At 37.5% G+C, this 23740-nt stretch overlaps 1 protein-coding gene across 1 annotated transcript in view; it reads left to right on the forward strand.

The window, feature by feature from the left end:
• LOC122814338 (CD276 antigen-like) overlaps window positions 1-22653 on the forward strand; it is a 64468-nt gene extending 41815 nt beyond the window's left edge. The window contains exon 2 of the mRNA XM_044086924.1: window positions 22355-22653. Within this exon, the coding sequence (XP_043942859.1) occupies window positions 22355-22653 (299 nt within the window). The remainder of the gene's footprint in view (window positions 1-22354) is intronic.
• The last annotated feature ends 1087 nt before the right edge of the window (window positions 22654-23740 follow it).

Here is a 23740-nt window from a genome sequence, read left to right on the forward strand (position 1 = left end):
ACTCTTTCTTGCCTCAGCCGATGTCAGATAAAGTTAATAATTGTTTAACTTGTGGGAAACCAATACCTCATAAGGATTTCCACTCTTACTGCCTCCCCTGCCTAGGCCCAGACCACGACATCTTGGCCTGTTCAGCCTGTGCTTCCTTCAACCGACGAACTCTTAGACGTCGGTCGGAGTTTGTAGAGGAATTCTTTGGGGCTAGTTTTGCTTACAAGATGCCGTCGGAGACTCCGACGTCGCATTTAGTTAAAAAAACGGAAGGACAAGGACCTACACACGCGGGCCACGGTTTCGGCTGAAACCACGGTCAGGCCTACCGCGAGTGTCTCGGTCTCGGCTGAAACCGAGTCCTTGGTTCTTCCGATTACCGAAACCGCACAACCGACTACCTCGGCCTCGGAGGCCCCGGCCGAGTCGGTTATGGAATTACCTACTGAAACCGGTGTCCAGGAACCTTCAGACACCATTCCTTTAGACAAGTCTACTCCTGCACGTGGTGCAGCCAGACCCCCTGCATCCATGTCCATTAAGGCTTTTTCTAGGGCTAAAGCTGCTAAACTTACTAAAGCTTTGCCTCCCAAGGTTACCGCTCAGAGACCTTCTACTGGCTCACAGATTCTTAGCCTAGCAGAGGATCTTATCTCATTAATTAGAGGTTCACAACCTCATCCGGACAGGGGCTCTCAACCACCTCCAGACAAAAGGCCCAGGGTTGAGCCCTCTGACCCCCACTCCTCAGATGAGTCCACTAATGGCTCAGCTCTGTCAGACCACCAGGAGGAGGCTTATTCGGCCTACGAGGATTCTGATGCTGAAGAATCTATTCCCTCGGCCTCCCCTCCTGAAGAGTTTTCCTTTGGAGAGACATTACACTCCATGAGAGAACATTTTCAATGGCAGGGTCAGGAATTCTCTGATTCTAGAAAGAGATTAAGGACCTTTTTACATTTACCTCAGCATAGGCCTTTAGCTATACCTCCTGTTTTGAATGTCATTGATGATGTGTACTCTGATGCTAGTACAGCCCCTGACTCTCTTCCTCCGGCTCCTGCCAAACCTGATGGGTACTACAGGGTCCCGGACTCACATCTACACCTGTACAAGGCCCACTCTGCTGACCCAGAAACTATTTCCCAGGGCCCAAAAGGGGTTGCAGCTGCTACTGCTAAAAATCCTCTACCCTCTGAAAGGGAGTCCAGAGCTTTAGAGAGATGGGGTAAGAAAGCGTATACTTCTGCAACTCTTTCCATGAGGGCATTAAATTGTCAATTCCATATGATACAGTACCAAGAGTATTTGTTAGATGAATTGCATAAGAAACTGTCCTCTTCTGAACCCCTTGATCGCAAATCCCTTCAGGATCTAGTACATAACTCCCAGCAGGTTAGTAACCATTTCTTGCAGTGTGGTTATGATGCATTGGAAGCTTCATGTAGGTCAGCTATGACAGGTGCAGTTATACGTAGGCATGCCTGGCTGAAGGAACAATCTCTGCCAGACCATGTTAAAGCTAAGCTTTTGGATGCTCCTATGGAAAAGCAAAAATTATTTGGTTCCACCGCTCAAGAGGTCTTAAAGAAATTTGAAGAAAAGGCAAAATCTGTGCAAACAGTCAAAGACTTTCTGCAAGTCCAACCACCGAGATTCAGCAGAAATTGGCCTACTAAGAATTGGTCCTTTCCGGACTGGGACAGATCTCAGAGAGGCAGGAATAGGCATGCCAGAGGTAGAGGGCAAGCTAGAGGCTCCTACAGAGGCCGTCAATGGCAGCCTCCCAACCAGAGAGGTAGTGCAGGAACTACAACTGCTACACCAGGACAGACTCAGTGACTTAATTTTGACTCCGCCGACCAGGGCTCAATTAGAAGCACCTTTGGGCGGAAAGCTTTCTTTATTCTCAAACAATTGGCACAGCATTACAAGGGACACATGGACACTGCAAATAATAGACAAAGGATACAGGTTCCATTTCCACACATTGCCAAAAAGAAGAGGCATGCCAGACCTGCCACCAACTCAGAGGGCAGAGGCTTTGAAGCAAATTTCCAACTTAATACAAATGAAAGCCATAGAAAAGGTACCTCTTTCAGAACAAGGCCAAGGATTTTACTCCAGATTATTCCTTGTTCCAAGAAAAGAAAATCAATGGAGGCCTATTCTCGACTTGTCTGAACTGAATACTTACCTCATTGTGCCAAAATTCAAAATGCTGACTCTACAGCAACTCCTTCCCATGCTGGGCAAGGGGTCTTGGCTGGTGACTCTAGACCTCAAGGAGGCATACCTGCATGTCCCTATCCGACAAAGTTGCAGAAGACACCTCAGATTTCTTGCAGGTTCAGAGCATTATTAATTCTCTGCACTGCCCTTTTGCTCATCTACTGCGCCCAGAGTATTCACGAAATGCCTGGCATCAGTAATTGCACACTGCAGACTTCAGGGGATTCAAATCTACCCATATCTGGACGACTGCCTTATACAAGCGGACAGCAAGCAAACTTTGTTAAAGGACTTGGATTATGCCATCCACCTACTGCAGGCCGTGGGATATACAGTCAACATCCACAAATCAAGACTTGTTCCATCCGAAAGAATAACTTTTCTGGGTGCGGATCTAGACACAACCACCCAAATGGCCTTTCTCACAGAAGAAAAACAAAAACGACTACCAGATTACTTCAAGAATCTGACAAGACAAACTCAGCTGACTGCAAGGAAAATCCTGCAGGCCCTGGGTTACATGGCATCTTGCAGTCTTCTGATTCCACAAGCAAGGCTGCATATGAGAAAATTACAATGGTACCTAAGGAGTTTATGGACTCGGCACAGTCACAGCTTAGAGACTTTGATCCCACTCATTCCATGCCTTCAAAAGAAATTTCTGTGGTGGGCTCAAGCCTGCCAGTCGAACAGCGGGTTGCCCTTCAGCAAGCGAAGAACCAACCCAACCATCACCACGGACGCTTCAGACCAAGGTTGGGGAGCACACATGGAGGGCAGATGTATCCAAGGGCTATGGTCACAAAGAGAGCTGCGCATGCACATAAACCAAAAGGAAATGCTGGCAGTGATACATGCAATCGAGGCCTTCAAACTTTTTCTTCAAGGCCACCTGCTCATAAGGACAGACAACACCACAGTTATGTGGTACATAAACAAGCAAGGAGGCACCCATTCCTACCCTCTTTGCAGACTGGCAATGAATCTATGGGAACTTTCCTTGAAACTCAATATACAGCTGCAGTCCCATTTCGTGCCAGGGAAAGACAATGTACTGGCAGACAGCTTAAGCAGAAATATCATGGATGCACACGAATGGATGCTGCACCCAGACATCTTCTTACTCATAACACAATCATGGGGAAGGCCGGAAATAGATCTGCTCGCTTCCCCCCACAATCATCAACTGAAGAAATTCTGCTCAAGGACATACCACCCACAAGCATGGAAAGTGGACGCTCTCTCTTTCAGGTGGAAAGCTCTAACAGTGTATGCTTTCCCACCTCTCCCATTAATGACCAAAGTCTTACTGAAGATCAGGACAGAGCAGCCCAGAGTGATTCTGATGGCTCCAAACTGGCCAAGACAGCACTGGTACCCACTGTTAAAGAGCACGTCACAGACGAAACCGTGGCCTCTCCCCCTATGGCCACTTCTACTGACGCAGCACAATTTCAAGACTCTGCATTCCAACCTGAAAACCTTGCAGCTAACTGCCTGGAGAATACCATGACTCCTCCTCAGGATAAGCTATCCCAGAGAGTGAAGGATATTATTATGGAAGCTCGCCGGCCTTCCACAAGGGAGGCATATTCAGCAAAATGGAAAAGATTTCACACTTGGAGCACAACAAAGGGCCTAGATGTGACGGTGATGAACATGGCACATATACTGGAATATTTGGCAGAATTGTTCCACAGTGGCCTGTCTTACTCTTCCATCAAGATACATGCCTCAGCAATTTCAGCAGAATACAATGTTAATCCACCTGTCTTCTCTCATCCTCTCCTGAGACAGTTTCTAAGAGGAATCAAAAACATCAATCCTCCAAGGAAACCACCTCTACCTACTTGGGACCTTAACTTCGTGTTGGAAAAACTAACACTTCCTCCCTTTGAACCAGCAGCATCGGCAGATCTACAGTTTCTGTCTTGGAAAACCTTCCTTCTGGCCATAACCTCAGCAAGAAGAGTATCTGAGTTACAAGCTTTAATGGCAGTACAGCCATTTCTTATCTTTCATCAGGACAGAGTTTCTTTGAGAACCAAGCCTACATTTATGCCAAAGGTGGTATCCAGGGTATCTTTGAACCAAGCTATTCACTTGCCTACATTCTTACCACAACCACAAAATAAAGGGGAGAAACTTCTGCACACCCTGGACATACACAGACAGTTGCGCTACTACTTGGACAGAACTAAAAGTTACAGAAAGACTGACCAGTTGTTTGTAGCATATGCTGCTGGGGCACAAGGAAAAGCAATTTCCAAACAGACAATTTCAAAATGGATAGGAAATTGCATTCGTTTTTGTTACTCCTTTCATGGAAAAACTGTGCCAGCTAACACTAGACCTCATTCCATGAGAGCCACAGCCACCACCACAGCCTTCCTTAGAGGGGTGGCTACCAAGGACATTTTAGAAGCTGCTACATGGAGCTCCGTGCATACATTTGCCAAGCATTACAATTTACCTTTATACTCCAGATCAGAGCAGGCTTTGCTACGGCAGTCCTGCAGGGTATCTTAACTATACCATCCTTTACTTAGTACCGCCACCCCCAGATTGGCTATGGTATTCTACCCATATGTGATGACTGCAGATGCATCCTTGAAGGACATAGTACAGTTTTGTACCTGCCATAAATGTAGATGTCCGATAGGTATGCATCTGCAGTCAGGTTTACCCTCCCTCCTTCCCCTCTGTGGCATACTTCTTGGGTACTTACCCCTCTTATAGCTAGCTGGGGGGATCTATTATGGTGTATTTGTTTTTTATAGTACTGTGTATGTTTGGATTTGTTTTTGCAATGCATATCTCAAAATTTTAGCCTTCCTTAGAGGGCACCTGGGGCAAGAAAAACTGAGGAAAATGGCGTTGGCTGATGCTTTTATACCCCAGACGCTCTGACGTCGGGGAAAGTGCGACATCAGCAGAGGCCAGACCCAGACTTTGGTATCCGGCCGACCGAAGGGCTGCCTGAGGCAGGACAACCCATATGTGATGACTGCAGATGCATACCTATCGGACATCTACATTTATGGTAGGTACAAAACTGTACTATCCTTTTACTGCCCCACTTCCTGCTATTCTAGTTTTCCTTGCCTCCATTTTTCAAGGTGGTGCAAGTTTTTCCACTATTAAAGTTAAGTTAGCGGCTATCTGCTATCTCCCAACTGTCACATTAGAGATAATGCTTCTACTTTATCGTCATCTAAGTTATGTAAGGCTTTTCTTAAGGGCATCTTACTTTCAATAAAGGACCCTACTCCACCTTGGGACCTCACTATGGTTTTGTTTTGCAAACTTTAGTAAATCCTCCCTTTGAACCATCAGCTGAAGTAGATCTCAAGTTTCTTTCCTGGAAAATTGTCTTTCTGGTGGCTATTACTTCTGCAATACATCTGAACTCCAAGCACTATCTTTTTTTTTTGTTTAAAGAAAAAAAAAAAAAAGACAGATTTACTTTGTGCACAAACCCTTAATTTCTACCAAAAGTCAAGTAATCACTTTGCCAGTTTTCTTCAAATTTGAAAATAAAGGAGAATACACTTTTCATAGTCTAGACAACTTCATTTTTACCTTCACAGGACCAAGGAGTTTAGGAAAATTGATCAATTATAAGTTTCCTTTACTAATAATAGAATGGGAAACCAGTTTTAAAAACTACACTGGCTAAATGGATAACAGATTGTATCTCCTATGTTTATTCCTTGAGAAGCGTAACTTTACCAAGACAAACCAAGGTGCATTCAATCAGGTCAGTGTCTACTTAGTCTGCTTTTTGTGCTAGAGCATGCACTGATATTTGTGCAGCTGCCACATGGTCTAATACCCGTACTTTCATTGCCCATTACAAATTGGACATTTTCAGAAGTAAGAGCTGCTTTTGGTTCTGGGTTTCTCTGGAACATCCTTCCATGAAGTCCACCCAAGGTTACCGTAGCTGGGGGCTCTGTCCCATTCTTTTAGGAACAAATGAAAATTACATCAGCTAAAGAAGCTGTGTACTCACCGTAACGTTCCATCTGTGTTGTCCATTTTCATTCTTGCTCAACTTCCCTCCCTCCTTCCCCCTGTCCATGTCTTTGGGGGAGATCTAACAGAATTGTCGATAGGAACCGTAGTTCCTGTTTGAGCTCCTGATCTTTCAGCTGTGACCTTTCTGTCATAGTATTGTTATTGTATTATCTGATAATACATGTAATAGCAACAAACTTTATCTGAGGTATTGCAGTGGTCAGGGGCATTAGGCGTAAGGGAGGAGCTTGAAAGTCAGATCCTAGAATCAAAAAAACATGGCAGAGTTGGACCTAAGTGTCGGATCTGAACCATCCGTTGAGCAAGAATGAAAATAGACAACACAGAATGTTATGGTGAGTACATAACTTGATTTTAAAATCACATGACTTCCCCCAAAAATATTTCTAATAAATTGCTTGAATACAGCAGAGCATTAAGATCCATCTTTCTTCTCAATTAGCGCCTTGTATACCCCTGAGAGACCCTCACCTGAACTCAGCCAGAGGGAACATCACAATTAAGCTCACAAAACCATAGATTCCTGCTTTTTACAGATTCATCAGCCTGCTAGCCAGGACAATGCAACAAGCTGTGTTAAGTTGCTAGCCATCAAACATTCCACTACTTTTTCGAAAGACATAACTGAGTCACCACATTAAACAGTACAGTTAACCACAAAGGGTAAAATAGTACTTCTTTAAGCGCTTTTCGTTTGCTAAGTAAGCAAACGTCTTCAGAAGAAAAACAGTTAAAAATATGGAAATACAAATAAGACTTTTTCACCTGTAACTAGTCAAAAGGTTTTGTATCCGACATCGTGCATTTGTTACTTTATAACTGTTTGGGGGTTTGCTTATACAAAATTCTATTCACTTTTTCTGTGACTATTGTGCATACCACCTTAATTGAATTAAGTGAGGTGGCAATGATTGACTTGATTGTCCCGCGTGTTTGAGTCTGAGTGTTTAAAAGGTTGCCTCATTTCTTTGTATTTCCGTATTTTTAACAGTTTTTCTTCTGAAGAAGTTTGCTTACTTAGCAAATGAAAAGCGCTTAAAGAAGTACTATTTTACCCTTTGTGGTTAAGTTTTAATAAACTGCTGGTGTCAATTCTGCTGCTGCCGTGACCGGTTTTTGTTTTCATTTAATAGTCTGTGTTTGCCGGGGAGTTTTTTCACATGTACAACAGGAAATTGAATCAGTTAATATTAAGAAAAAATCCATTTTAAAAACTCATTACAGCCGAGTGCGCCTCTAGGCATTTCTGTAGTTGCCTCCTGCTGCCCCTCTAGGTGTCAAATATTTGTTGTTCATATTTGCATTAATAATTCCAAAACCATGCTACATACAAGGTATCAGAAGAATTTATCTTGAAGCATACATGATGACAAACACAACTGTACTGATATGGTCTCTGTTTAATGCAGCTAAAGAGGTGTTGAATATTATTTCTGTACTGTTTGTATTTTCATATTTATCTAAATATCTCAACATTCAGGTAACGACAGAACTGCATAACCTCATATGAAAGTTCACAGCTGTATGAAGAAAAGCCTGCTGGCAGTATGTGTCTTGAATGATTACTGAGATGTCATAATCTGTTTATACAACATTACCAAATTAATATTCATTGTCTTTATTTTGGTTTATAAAATCTAGTTTAAAGCATCAAACTGAATGAATGCCACTAATGTAAAGATTAATTTATCCTGATTAGTTTGTCATTTACAGTTTTCTTTTAACACTTATGGTTCCTGAGATATGAATATTTGTTTGAAATGTAAGGTGATAACTTCATTTTTAAAGGCTTAGGCCACATCCACTGGGAGCTAAAGGTACACACTTAAAAGAGATTTACTGGCGGGAATAAGTTAAAATAGGCAAATAGATGCCTTGTAATGTTCAAGGGTACCATTTGCACAAATCATAAAACTGTAAGTAGCCATAGTGTCCCCTAGAGTTTTATCTTTAGAGAAGCCAAAACCACAACCAGTATTCATGGCATGTTCCAGCTCTTCAGTACTTTTTATCCAATATCACAGTCCGAGAAGCATTTTACACAAACACATTTGAAAAAGAAACACAATCAAATTATCCACTGCGGCCATTTTATGCTGCTATTCTCCATATCTCTTAGTATAGCTCCACCAGCATAGATTGAGCTAGGCAAGAAAGATGTCATTTAACTAAGATGCCCAAAGGGTTGAAAACTCCCACTTAAGTACACTACAGTGTCAAGCATATAACGAAATAAAACTATCAATTGCAAGTTTAGAAGACAACCATGTCTGACTATACACAGTACTGACTTGTCACATACTGCAGCACTCAGAATTACGTGGAAGGAGACTTTAAGTACAAAAATGTAACTTGAGTTCAGTCAAATTCTCATGTTATATATACAGTGTCAGTGGCAGAATAGATAGTACACTCACTTTTTTTGCAGAAGGCTGTGGGTTCTATTCCCAAACCAGGTATATTGATTGCCGATACTGCAATGCAATGTAAGGAAAGGAAGGAATGTTGCACTCCTGAGTGGGCCGTCCTTCAGATGAGACACTAAACTGATGCCTCATTTGCTTGACCTGTTGATAGCCAAGGTGAATTTAAAATATCACATATAGAAGAGTAGGGGATTGTTGTGTCTTTGGGCTTTTCCCGGTTAGGGGTCGCCACAGCGGAACTCCGGTCCGCTCATGATTGGCAGTTGATTTTTACGTGCCGAGTTGCCAGCCCTGACGCACAACCTTCAATGAAGGTACGCCCATTCACGCATGTCTCCATGTAGAAGACACTCTAGCTAAGAATCTAATCGGACAGCGTCTTACTGTGAGGCGGCAACGCTACCACAGCACCACCACCGCGGGTAGAGAAAAGAGTAGGGGTACTTTTTTAAAATCACAAACTGTATACATTTTATATACAAAATTCACAAATTATTTCACAATTTACAAATATTTGCAGAGTGATTCTTACATTTTCAATAAAAAATAATTGTGCTTAACTTTCAACTCCCCTACTGTTTGTTCCATAGTTAAAATCATATTTTTTTCAAAAATTTCTGACAATACCCATTTTCCATGATATTTTATTTTATTCCTTCTTTCATACCATATGAAACAATTGATCTAATTTATCTATATCCTTCTCTTTCTTATTTTCATAGTATCCGTATTATGTTACGTCCATCTTTATGCTGTTAACATTTTTAAGTCTTTTTAAATAGTCTTTGTCACATATTTATTTCCATAATTGATTCATTCGGTTACATTTCAAAAAAACATGTTCAGTAGTCTCTAGTTCTCCACAATGTATATACATTCTATTTTTTATTGATTTATATGGCATATATGCCTTTCCTGGTAACGTAGTTAGATAACTTTCATACAAAATCTGCACATTCTGTTTTTTGTTTCCTTTCATTGTTGCTTTTATCGCCTTCACTTTTTTATCTTCTGTTTCAAATGATGCACATAATAAAATGTTCCCCTTATGTTTTCATACCATGTTTTTTATTTTTGTCTGTTTCCTAAATCAGTCTTCCATAGTAATATTTTTCTTGCTGTAGTATCATGCAGTTGATACCTTTACTTTTTAAACTTTATAGGCTTTTTCCATATTGGTTTATATTTTTCCTCTTAAAGCTTTACTAACAAATTTACATTTTCTTGGTTACCTATGAAATACTTTATATAATTTTAACGAAACTATATATACAATTGGGTTTACTAGTCCCAGACACCCTTCCTTTTTTATTAACATACAAGATTCCTCTTTTAATAGGATTCAACCTAGATCTCCATATGAATGTGAATAGCACATTCAATAATTCTTTTTCACATTCCGTTGGTGTCATAAACACACTTGCCAGATGTGCTATTTTACGTAATACCACAGAATTAATTAAGTGTACTTTTTTCTAAGTTCTCCAGAATATACATGTACTTCTTATTTTAAGTGTCGCATTATTCCATTGTGTAATTCTTTGTTGTTCAATACCAAACATTATTCCCAAAAAATATTTGTTCATTATTAAAGTGTATACCTTTTATTTTTCTACAGAACTCCAGTCCTTTGCTTTTTTTCTTCATTAATACTTAACAAAGAACTAAAGGTGTTAGGGTTAAGAGTCTATTAGCTATATCCATCCATTTTTATGTTTCACAACTAATACTAAATCATCCACATAATCACTGGAGTCAGAATTCTGTCTGGCAAACAATATTTAGCTTCCTCTAATGTCCTATTTGTAATAGAAACTGCTGCATTCATAATTAATGCAAACAGTATACTCCTTGCTGGAAACCCTTGCTTAACACCAGTCTTTAATTTTATTGTTTCACTTAACCAACCGTTTATCAACAATCTCACTTTCTTCTTGCTGCAAACAGACTTTAACATATTTTTTCAACTTACATTTTCTCACTCAATCTGAGGAAGTTGGGCAGAGGACAGAGCATTATGGGAAGAGGGAGGAGCTCGAGACTTGGATCCTAGTTTGTAAGAATGCAGCCAAGTCAGAGCCGAACGTCGGCTCCATGAACCAACCGTGAGGAGGAATCCAAGAGGACAACACAGATGCCAAGTTATGGTAAGTACATAACTTATAATTTTTGTAATGTCCAAGTGTCTACACACAGTTCTCAAATGGTCTTTCAAGTTGTCTGTTTCAATTTCAGTTCAAAATTTTATAAATATTCTTCTTTTGGCTTCTCTATTAAAAGCCTGCACCACATACATATTACAAGGATTTTCATCCCTTTTTTCATACTGGTCTAAGAATTTCTACATGAACTGTGCCTTCTCAAAGAAAATGTCAAAAAAAGTATCTTTATTATTGCAAATAAATGTTCTTACCTCTCTGGGTTTTACACCCAGTGGTGAAGTAATGCTGTCCCATACTTCGTACCTGTCCAGTTCCTTTCCTCCTTACTATTTATTCTTGCCGATACTTTCTTCTTACTTCTGCCTTTCTCTCTCTTCTCATCTTTAGCCTTCTCTCATCGTCTGTGCATAGTATTTCTTCTTCGTCTTTATTAATTCCTGCACTACTTCTTCCTGGATTCTATTCATTATTCCTCCCCACAATGCTGCCTGCTCACTTCCTGGCTCATACTGTTCGATTAATTCTTTTAAGTAGACATTCCACAACCCTCCCAACTGGAGGGTTGAAATAACACACTCCAGTGTTGCACCTTCGGATACAGACAGTCTGTTGAAAAAGTACTTCTGAATCTGCTATATCCACTTCAACACCCTCAGTTTGCCTTTTACATGCTATTTCTCCAATCGCTTTACTTTCCTCTTGATCCAGCATACTCCACTTTACCTCAGACTCTTCTTCCATCATACCTGCTGTCTCAGTTCAGTTAACAGCTTCTTTCACTCCAAATACACACAAACGGTCTCTCCTCCATTTTTTTCAGACTTCCAGCTTCTCTGAGCCATTTCCATACCCGGACCGGAAGACAGGAAGTATATCGCAAAATCGTGTCCCTGTACACTCCGAAAAGAGCACAGGAAATTCCCCAATGCCATGGCCAAATTTCTGCTAGTAAAAATTTTCTTTCCTGTAAACAGGCTACTAGCCTAGCGGGAGTAACCCAGCCAGCAGAAGGTAGATATTTAACCATGTTAACCAAATCTCAAGTGAAAAACTCAGACATATATTTAAGTAACAGGAGAATCCACTAAAAATACATATTCTTGCACAGATATAATTAAGTACAGTTGGTATTAATTATGTATAACTTACATATGCAAAATCCCTTTAAATGTATTGTAGGTCTTTGCAATGAATCAGAGATATAATCCCTGAAACCAAATCATCCTTAATCCAGGACTCAATCACTTATATTGGACTCACCAAATGTTGTACTTATTCTCATGTAAATCCTAATTAGAAGCTCCACTCATGCTGTGTAAACAATGCTGAGCTCATTGGCCATAATACTATCTTCAAAATGCTTGTTAAGTAAAACTTGTAACATGAGGATCGGCTAACATATACCTTCTCTTGTTAGAAGTACTAGTCTAAATGATTGCAAACACGGTAAATAACTACTGACAACCGGTTTCTAACTTAACCATGCCGACAACCTTAATGATGCATGTCTGTGCAGGCAGGGGCATCATTGATGATCCCTATAGTTATGACACCCTTGATCTAGGACTCCATTACTTATATTAAACTCTTCACATAATGCTCTTATCTGTGTTTAAATCCTGATTATAAATTCAGCTCATTCTTTATAGAACAGTGTCGAGACATCTTCAACATGCTCGCAAATAAGAAACATTTTTACTGGAGGTCCAACTGTCTTGTTCTAAAATGATCACATTTACTCCTGTTATCTTCACTGTAACATCTCGTAAATCATATAACCCTCTCCTAATGTAATTTTGTTTAATTTTTAGCAAGATAAGAACTTTTATTACATCATCATATTTGTGAACATAATTAAAATTCTTCATCAAGGTTTTAGTACAGACAATGTCATCTCATGCACTGGCAGAGTTAATGTCATTCCATAAACAGCCCAAAATAAAGAGAACTACAAATCAGTGTAAGGTCTACCTCAATGTCCATAATTTTCACTGCCACATCCTGGAAGCCACTCATTTAATTCGCATCCTCTTGATATCTGCAGCCTTAGGAACATAGAAAAAAGACACTTTATAAAAATGTAAAACTATTAAACCAAGGAATGTCCATCCCAGTGACCAGCATCTTCATTTCAACACAGATTTCAGATGAACAGTCTGTCAGAAGCCCAACCCCATTTGATCTATTGGTAAAGTCAGTGGCACAGGAATCTCATTCTGTTGCACTATAAGGAGAAACACAATATTTCATCTCATTTCATATTTCCAAAAGAAAACTAAAAAACTAAAAAGCTGGGACAATGCCTTCATCTTTATTCTGCACATGGTATTTATCTTCTTCATCCTCTAAGCTTTAATGTACAGTGTCACTCATAAATGCTCTTGCATTATAATCTAAAAAAATCTAATGAAGTTTCCTATAACTGTGGGATGAAAGCACTCAACAGTTTGTATTTAGCATTTTTTTCAGTAATGTTGATGGTTGCCTTTTGGATTATTACTGGTCATTTTGGTAATAAAACCTACATCTTTGATTTGATACACTTGCATTAGTTCTTCAGACTCAGAATGCAGTGTATTTTTATTTATTTATTTTTTTTATCCTTTGTTGACCAGGTTAGTTCCATTAGGCTAGTGGCCTCTTTTCATAGGAGACACAAGATGGTGTTTATACTACTAGAAGAAATTTGGCCAGGGCATCAGGGAACTTCCCCTACTTGTCATTGTTGTAAGTGGGACCATTTTGGAGGAACACTTCCTGTTTCCATTCAGGGTACAGAGGTGGCCCAGAGAAACAGGGAGGCAGATGGGGAGAAAAGGAGGTGATGCAGTAGTGAAAGAAATGAAGGAGAAAGCAGATATCAAGACTGGAGAATGTGTGCAGGATTCTGAGGAACTGTTTTAAAGAAACCTGTTTGACAGAGATGACTCAGCAATTGATGGATGTATAATTACAACCTCCAGTCAGGAGGGTTCCGGGATGATATAATGATGATTTACCTAAAGAAATGGTGGTGCAGAGTGAGCCAGAAAATGAAGGAAATGTTTCCTGGGGGGGGGGGGGGCTTTATACAGAAAATACAAAAGGTGGATGCAGAGACAATCCTGAAGAATAGCGGTGAGATGGAAAAGAAAACAAATGCAAAGAAAGTAAAAGAAGGCAAAAGTGGAGTAACAGAAAAGAAGGAAGAAGAAAATGAAAAAATGGAAGTACATGCTAAGGATTCAAAGTAAAGATGACAAAGAAATGGACAGGTATGTAGCGAGGGACAATTTAATAGCTTCTTTGGGTGCAAAAGCACATGAGGTGAGAGCATTTTATTAACAAAGAAACATTTTGTGACATTATATTTGAGACTGTTTTTTTAATTGAAAATTTTGTTGGAGAATATGAAAAAAAGAAAGACTGTTACCAATGGAATCTTTGTGATAAAAGCATTTAACAGGGAAACAAAAAAGAAAATTCATGCAAATGTCTGAACAGAGGTAGAAAGAGAGAGACTTTGAAAGAACGTTTGAAAGCTTTATATTAAGAAGTACTGGACACTGCAAAAGTTTGACAGAAAGGGGTTTATGGACTGGTGGCTGGGATTGTAATATTCTGTTAAAAATACAAAGAGAAAAAAGTATACATATACCAAGCATGGGGTGTTGTAAAATACTAGGGACAACCCAAAACTTATGGTTTTTTGGAGAAAAGGGCATTTGATAAGTAACTGTGACAAAAGAAAATGTTATATTTGGAGGGAAATGGGACATGATGCAGAAATGTGAATTGAAATGCTAGAAGTGCAACAAACTTGGGACATTTATGGATGGATAGCAAAACAAAAATAACAGGAAAAAGAAGAAAATGAACAAAGATAGGAAGTTTTAGAAGTAGCAGAAACAGAAGAAAATTTAGATGAGAAAAAAGATAATAGAGGGTGTGAAAGAAGATTCTGAAATAAGTGATGAACAAGACATAAACTGGGAGTAAGTAAAAGGGAAAAAAGAATTCTGTTGGTAAAAGGCAGAAAAAGAACATTTAAATGGATATGTACAAAAGAAAAAGAAAGGAAATGGGTGAAAATGTGTGTGTGTGTGTGTGTGTGTGTGTGTGTGTGTGTGTGTGTGTGTGTGTGTGTGTCTGTGTGTGTATAAAGATTTGCAGTTGGTGTAATGGTTAAGGTGTTTGACTCACATCCACAAGTCACAGAGTATGATTCTTACCTTTGGGAAGGAAAACTGACCAGGCTTATAATGAGCTAGTAAAAAAGCTAGCCCAGTAGTTAGCTATGCATTTTTGAAACCATGAATCTAAGAAAAAGTGAAAATTTTAGAGTGCTTGTTGTAAATGTGACTAGGAGTTTTGGAGTGGTGTAATACATGTGATGTAGATGTAATTATACTAGAAGACAGAAGATTTTTAAAAAATGAAAAAAGATTACAAACAAACTGCGGATTAAAGATAATCTGGAATTTTGGAAATGAGATGTTCTGGAATAGCCATATTCTGTAGAAATAGAGTAAAGATATTAGATGTAACTTTAGCAAAAATGGGAAGATTAAGAATTGTAGATTTAAAATGGAAAGAACAAGTCTGTCTAATTATAACATTGTATGCTTATACTAACTAAAGAAATGGAAACCTTACTTCATCAGATTTTAGACTTTGTAGTGATAAATATGAATGTTATAATAATAGCAGACTTTTTTAAAGAGACAAGTGTAAAAAGAAAGGAAATGATTGAAGAAAATGTTAAAAGTTGTAAGATGTGGTTTAGTTAAAACTTTGGGACAGAAATTCATGGACTTACAAAAGCGGTATGTATAGAACTAAAATAAATTATTGTATAGTATCATAAGGTTTAGTTAAAGGAGAAGGAGAGGAAGTTGATACAGGATTTTCTGATCATCTTGCAACATGGCTAGAGATGAAGAAAACAAGGAATAAATAAAAATAAGCAAAGGAAGCAAAAGGATACATGAGGAAGCATGGAATGAAGTAGGAAAGAGATCAGTAATACACTATGGAAAGATCATGTTACTATAAGAACATTTTATAAAAAATGGTCTGAATGTTGGGTGATGTCTAAGGAAAAATAAAAAAAATGATTTTTTTACAGTGGCAATAGGATATGAGAAAAGTAGGAAAGAAAAATATAAAAGAGCATATAACAATGCATTGCACAATTTACAATGTAATGATAGAAAGTACTTTTGACAAAGAAAAAGAATCGTAAAAGAAAGCAAGAAAAAATACAAGAATTGTTATATAAGCAAAGATATTATTTACAAGAAAATTTTCCTTAAGCTTGAACATGAAAGTTGGGCGGGATTCATCAGCGTATATATATATATATATATATATATATATATATATATATATATGTGTGTGTGTGTGTGTGTAATTTCGGTGGGATCATTTTATCTAATGAAGTTCGATGAAAACGTAAAAGGAAATACTATCACAACTTTATTATCCTGTGCTTGTTCTGTGGTTGGATTACGTGTCTTCTCATGTATGTATTAAAAGAAACTGTCTACACTGCTGGTTTCCTGGTGCTTTGTTCATGTTTACTGGTTTTGGGTTTGGCACTGAGACCACTTTTTAGTTTATTACAAGAAAAACAGAGAAGTATTGAGCTACTTAAGCAGATTAGTAAAGGAAGATGGTAGTGTAATGAGTGAAATAAAAAAACGTAAAATGAAAATCGAAAACTCAGGAAAAGATTATGAATAGTGAAGTATAATATGTACAAGAAATGTTAAAGAAGGTAGTGAAAAACACGTGAAAAATAAATAAAAGTTAACAGAAAAAGAGAATAAAGAGTTGGAAAAGGAGATTTCTCTAAATCAGCTAGATAAAGTATTAGGGCAAATAAATATAGATTCAGCTGCAGGCCCAAATGGAGTAGGGTATGAACTGTATAAAAAATTAAGGGATTGGCAAAAATATATATATTTTTTAAAGATTTTGAATGAATTAAGTGAAGGTTTTATATATAAAGAATTATGTCATGGAATACTTAAATTCATAAGGAAGACAGAAGAGAATTAAAAAAACTGGGGACCAACAATATTGAAGACTAATGATTATAAGATCTTTATGAAAATAATACAAAATAGATTTGAAGCTAAAATGGGAAATATTATGCAAGCTAGCACATATAGTATAAAGGGGAAGTTTGTCAAGAATTATTAATGATAGAGAAATTGTGGATGATATGAATAGGAAAGAAAAAACTAAAATCATAATAGGAGACCTTAATAAGGCATTTGACACAATTGGACATGAAATCTTAGAGTAATAATGAAAGAATATAATATAAGTGAGAAAGTTATGTATGTCAGCATATAGTAATAATGAAGTAGAAATACCTATAAATGGTTGGTTAAACCAAGAGGTACATATGAAAAGTGGTATAAGACAGGGATGTCTAATAAGCTGGTATACTCTTTGCATTAGTTATGAATGTGATTCTATGTGAAATAAATTACAAAATGAAGGAGGTGGTGTATGTAACACCTGAAGGGTTAAGAATTTCAGTTCTGTTAACATATGCAGATGACATTATAATAATTGTAAAAAACACAATTTGGATAAAAGAAGTAATAATTTGCACAAATGAGTGTTTAGAAATGATAGGGATGGCTTTAAATAAAGAAAAAAGTAAAGGTTTAGGTGATGTGGTAAAGATCAGGTTATATATTTTACAATGAATGAAATTTCTGTGTTACGTATAAAATTTGGGACTAAAGATGTAAGTAAAATTCAATGGGAGAAACAGTAGAAGAAATAAAGTAAACGTTTTTTTTCTGGAGAAAATATAAATTGTCATACAGAAACAATGCTTATTTGATTAATTCATTACTGCTGGGGAACTTAGCTTACTTAGCAAGAATATTTATGTTTCCAACAGTATTAAGGAATTGTGCATATATATTCTTTCATTTATATGGGATTCTAGATTAAACCCAGTGAAAAGATGAGTTTGGTATGTAAGTAAAGAAGGAGGTTTAGGGTTAATTAACCCAGTGGTATACACTGCTTCATTAAATTTGTACTAAGTATTAAAGTGGGTAAATTAAAAAGATGAGAGATTAGTAGTAACACTGTATAAATATAAGTATGATAAATTTTGGAGTATGGTAAAAAAAAGCGTATACGAGAAAGAGTGTATAAATGAAAAAATAAAATGTTAAGATATTTTTGTGGAAAATAAAAATAGATGATACAGGAAAATAAAAATATGGTATAAGAATATAATGATAAAAGATTAATAGGTAAATCCATGGGAAAAAAACATTTCTAGGTAAATCCATGGGAAAAAAACATTTCTAGGTAAATCCATGGGAAAATGTAACAGATGAAAACATTAAAGCCATAAAACTAAGAAGCTAATGGTGTAATCAGAAAGTAGAATGTCAAGACTTTTTGTGGAGACTGGTAATAGGTAAATTGCCAGTAAAAGGAAAGATGCCGTATAAAAAGAAAAGTGATAGAATATGTTTACATTGCCAAGAAGAAGAAACTACGGAACATGTGTTTCTGAAATGTAAGCATAAAAAAGTTATAAGAAAACTATGTAAAGAATATTTTTGAAGATAAAAAAGAAATGGATAAAATAAACATGGGTATAATTAAATGTGGATATTATAAGAATAGAAGTCAAGAATATGTTAAAATAGATAAAGGTTATTTTATGTTATATGGGTTATAGGGAATGAAAGAATAAATTAAATTATGCTTAATGGTAAATGGATTTTAGCAACAATATTAAGTAAATTCAGATGCTGGTTATGGAAAAAGGAGTGGGGGTCTAATAAGTATGAAAATTTAGCATGATTATATAGGAAATTAAGAATATGTATAATCAGATTTGTATATATATTTGTACATATGGAAATATTTATAACTATGTACATATTTTACAGTTATTTTTGTATATAAATAAAAGGTACCTACTTGTTGCCATGCTCGTGGTCTGTACTGCCAACAAGTGTGAATGTGCATATGTTTTATTCCTGGTTCAGTGGCAGCTGGGAGAACGTCACAGAATGGAGGAGATTGAACAGAAAACTGAGACTAATGCCAGTTTGTTTATGAAAATTTGGGTGTGTGTATAGAGAGAAAGATGGAGGGTATTGCGTTAGATTCAGAAGATTTGTTCCAAGCAGAATTATTCAATTCGGTGAAAATGGAGAAGCAATAGTAAGAAGAGGTTCTTGTATTCAATTTGGTGAAAATGGAAAAGCAATAATAAGAAGAGATTCTTGCTACAACCAACCTGTCAGGATGGTTGCAGGATGATGTATTGGTGAATTTAATTGAAGAGAATGAACCAGATAGTGGAAATGACTTGTCCTGGAGAGAAGTGATGGAGAGAATCCAAGATGAAGAGGAGAGAGAAATAAAGAAAATTTCATTTGCAGATGTAGTAAAGAAAAGAAATGAAGAAGAGAAAAGGGAAAGTAAGGAAATAGAAAAGTCAGAGAAACAGAAATGTGTTGTACGCATACGAGGTAAAGAAGAGAAGGCATTGGACAGGTATGAACTATGGGGCACAGTTATTGTATCTTTAGGAACACAAGTTTAAGAGGCAAGAAACATTTTTGAGTAAGAAAGGGACTTATTGTGACATTGTTTCTAGAAACAGCTTTGGGACTACAGACTTTTCTGGAAAGGTTTGATAAAAAAGATGTATTTCCTCAAAATAAGTATATTAAGACTTGACATGAGACACAAAAGTGAATATTCACCTTTTTACAGAGATGGATAAAAGGATTGTTGTTAAAGAACATTTATTAAAGAATTTTTTTTCAGAAGTGAAAATAATGTAAAAGTATTAGGTAACAGAGGTTTATGGACTGGGGTTGGGATTGGAATGTTGTATTGAAAATAGAAAAGTAATTATTCACATTCCCAGTATGATTATTATATAAGGGAATAGAGCTGCTGTTCAGTGTTGGGTATAACCAAAACGTGTTATTTTTTTGGAAAGGAGGGTCACTTTGTTAACTGTAACAAAAAAAATGTTTTGTATGTGGGGAATTATGGTCATGATGCCGAGAAGTAGAAAGTGGTATACTGAGAAAAATGAAAAATGAGAAGGGGATAGTCATGAAACAGAGTAAAATTATGGAAATTATATTGCAGTTTAAGACTGTGAGCAAACAAGAGTTAAATGGTGTAAATGAATGGAATATTAAACAGTTTACTGAAGATATACATAGAGAATTAGATAAACAGATTATTATAATGGAATTTGATACGATTGTGACAAAGGGAGATAATGCCAGCATAGCTATCTGGAATTTTGTAAATAATTATGTATTTTGTGAATATCAACATGATTTATGTAAGATGCTTGTGTTACAACTGTATAAGAACTGTATGTCATGTGTTTATCAAACTGGTCCGTACAGACGTGTGTTGAAAGTGCTGTTTGAAATGTAACCATAGTGTGCCCTACTGGAAATGAACATAGAAGTGCATGCACTATTGTAACTGTTTAAATGTCTATATTTTAATGGTGGAAACTGGAATACAGGAGGTTAACTTCAGAAAAATAGCTGAAATTAAATTACTTTATGGCTAGGCCATAAAATATGGTATCTTTCAGTTTTCAAGGCTGCTAGAGACAGAGTCTGTGCCGAGAAGCTTTCTCTATTGTCTTTGGAGTGAACTAATTGCTACCTCTGAAAGCATGAAGGAATGCAATTCTTTTATCTGCCAAAGATCTGAGGTATATGTAGTTTTATAGGCAGATGCTAAGTACTGACAGTGTCAGCAATGGGGATTTGCATGAGAACTGGAGTCAGATCATAAGAAATTATGTCATCCTGCAAGCTGTCCCAGGAGTAATATTTTAGATATTAATGAGAAGTCTCTTAGTGAGACAGTGCATTCTGTGCTAATGAAGTAAGCTTCTAGGGACTAGTAATTCTCTTAGATACAGTCAGGAATATAGTAAATCGTAGTTTAGATACTTGAGACCATCCTGCAATGTTGTGTTAAATATTTCCTGTGGTTTTGAACTGTGATGTCACTGTGAGCATATATTTAGTATTGTCTTGTTCTTTTACTATTTATTATTAAATATATTTAAACTTTTCATTGTGGCTGATCTTTGTAGAGCTGTTTAAGTTTTGAGAGTACTTGCATATTTATTTGGTGACACTTGCACAGTAAAATTGGACACCCTTTGTTAAGGGCCTTAAAGTAGCTGATAAGGAGTTGACTGGTGGCACTGGTAACTACCTTATAGTCTTGGCAGAAGGCGCGGCATAGCTAGTAAACCTGTGCCAGCCTCTCCTAGGTGTGTGTGTGCAAGTCAAACCTCAAGAGTGTATGTCTGCTAATTGGGCAAGAACACAAAGCACTGGTTGGACAGTGAGGGTGCTGGTAGGTCTTGGCTTGGTCAGTCGGTTGAGATCTCAACTCTATAGCTGTGCCAGTGGGAGTCTTATTGGGGATCTGGAGGAAGAGGGAGAAACCAGCCCTGGACTGACTGTGGTCTCTGTGTGCTCTTAAGGAAAATGCATAAAGCAAAACATTCTCTGAATTTCATAGACTGTTTTTCTTGTAGTTTGGGTTGCTGCAAAGTGGACAGTACCACTGTCAGTGTGTCAGGTCTGTGACTCATATTTATGACATTATTATAATTACTTTATTTGATTTTGCTTAGTATTATCACCTGTCCTAGGCAATTTTATCTGTTCTTATGGGGGGTTTCTTTGTATCTTGTCTGTATGTCTCTCTGTATGGACACTTTGTGTTTTGGTTTGCATGGTCTTTATCTGGTGCTTTGGTTTAACACAACTAAATAAATCTGAACTTGTAATTAAAGCTCATCATATATTGACTGACACTGTTTTTGGAATGATTAGTAATCCAGAAAAAGATGGATAACTTAATATCCACAGGAAGTGGATTTAGTAAACCTAGAAACATACATTTGTGCAACACTTCCTTTGCTGCAAGACTTGAAATAAAAATCATTCCAGGATAAAATAGCAAGAACAGTCATACCTAGATTAGGAAATGCTGTAACCAGCCAAGTATTGCTTTAGGTATTCCCATAGGTAGATGATCGCAAGTCCAAAACTGCATATGGACACACTGAATGCTAGCTTAATAACTCAGACTGCTTAGCTAGGATTGTTTGAAGACTGACACACCCCTTCAAAGGGTATTTGGATACCCATATATTCTCCTTCTATTCCCTGCACATACTTATTGTCATAATCTCACCTCCAGTTATCTCTACAGCTGTGGCCGCTATGTGGTTACACCTTAGACATGCTGGCATACAAAAGGTGCTCCTGATAAGTAAACGAGATGAACAGCTAAGGTCCATGGAACCAGAAATATTGATGCTCCTTACATAATGCATGGTTCTGACAATGATCTGTATCTGCTTTGAAGATGTATTATACAATGAAAGTGTTAGGAAGGGTCCGCAGAAGTTTGTGATTATTACTTATGCTTGATATCTGTCTTGTTTTTGTGTTTCAGCCCCTTACTCATCCCCCAGACTGACAGCTATTTATGGTAATGGAACAGTTATTCTGCATTGCCTGTCTGAGGGAGGATATCCTCAGGGTGAAGTGATGTGGCATGATGGGAGCGGAGAACAACTCAGCCAGTCGTGGTCAAGAGAGTACATAAGTAATCGTTTTGGAGGAGTTGATATTAACAGCACAGTGTCTGTACCACTAAAGGAATTCAGTGTCGTCTGTTGTTCTGTGATTCATACAGCTTTACAGCAGAACAGGACAGCCTGTGAGGAAATTAAAGGTGAAACATTACACTAAACTTCTGTTTTTTTTTTCAAGTTACAAACTTGGAATATATTTGTAGTATTGTAAATGAAGCAAATCTGATGTAGAACATTAAAGTTCTCCTTTAATGCAGTATCTGATATCTTTTCCATCCGTTTCACAATGTGTAGATTTCAGATCCAAGGCCACTCAGATCCAGTGTTCAGACTCCTCTCCTTACCCATAATCCCTGTGAAGAGAATGAGCTACCTCAGATCTCGTTTGCGCTATAAGAGCAGAATGGATCTGTGATTGCTCAGGCAGGAATTTCCAAACTTTATAAAAAAGATAAGTGATTTCCACTGAATTCTCATTTTGTCTTTTGTCACATTTCCCATTCCTCTCCTTTCGCTTTCTTGTCTTTCGCTTTTGTGAGGGGCATTATTCTTAAAAAAAAAATCTTGTTAGCCTGTTCCATAATTTATTAAATTTTCTTCTTATTGTTACTTTGTATGGATACATACATGTAGTTGTATATACTTTTAAAGAAATATTTAGTACCTTTGTTCCTTTTCCCTTGCATGTTTTATATGTATTTATATGCACACACAGACAAAATGGCAGGGAAACCTTCGGGGATTAAATGCATAGCTTGCTCACACAAGCTTCCATACTCTGATGCATATAAGTGCATGTATTGCTTAGCCTTGTCACACCTGGATATCACCTGTTCCATTTGCGAGGCTTTCAGCCAATGTGGCCATCACAGAAAGGAGGAGTAAACTCATTTTGAAGGGACTCCTTCAACAGTCTTCTGTAGATAAACCTCCCACTGGGTTGCAGAAGATTACTGCTGCTTCTTCCTCCCACTCTTCTGCCAAGAAGCCATCAGACAGGATCAAACAAAAACAAAAGGATCCTGAAAAAGGCAAACCTAAGACTTTAAAAAAGAAGTCCCCAGACATGACATCTTCACAGCACTGGCACCTAAAATACAAAAGCCTTCAGAGCCACAGTTTTTCACAGGTCCTATACTCCTAGAATCCCATACACTTCCAGAATCTTATTACCAGTTTTGCAGGACAAACTACAATATTATGCCAGACCACTCTCCACTACCTTTTGTATTAGGCTAACTAGC

Source organism: Protopterus annectens, chromosome 10.part0 (assembly GCF_019279795.1).
Source record: "Protopterus annectens isolate FY-2018-M chromosome 10.part0, PAN1.0, whole genome shotgun sequence".
NCBI classification, from domain to species: domain Eukaryota; kingdom Metazoa; phylum Chordata; order Ceratodontiformes; family Protopteridae; genus Protopterus; species Protopterus annectens.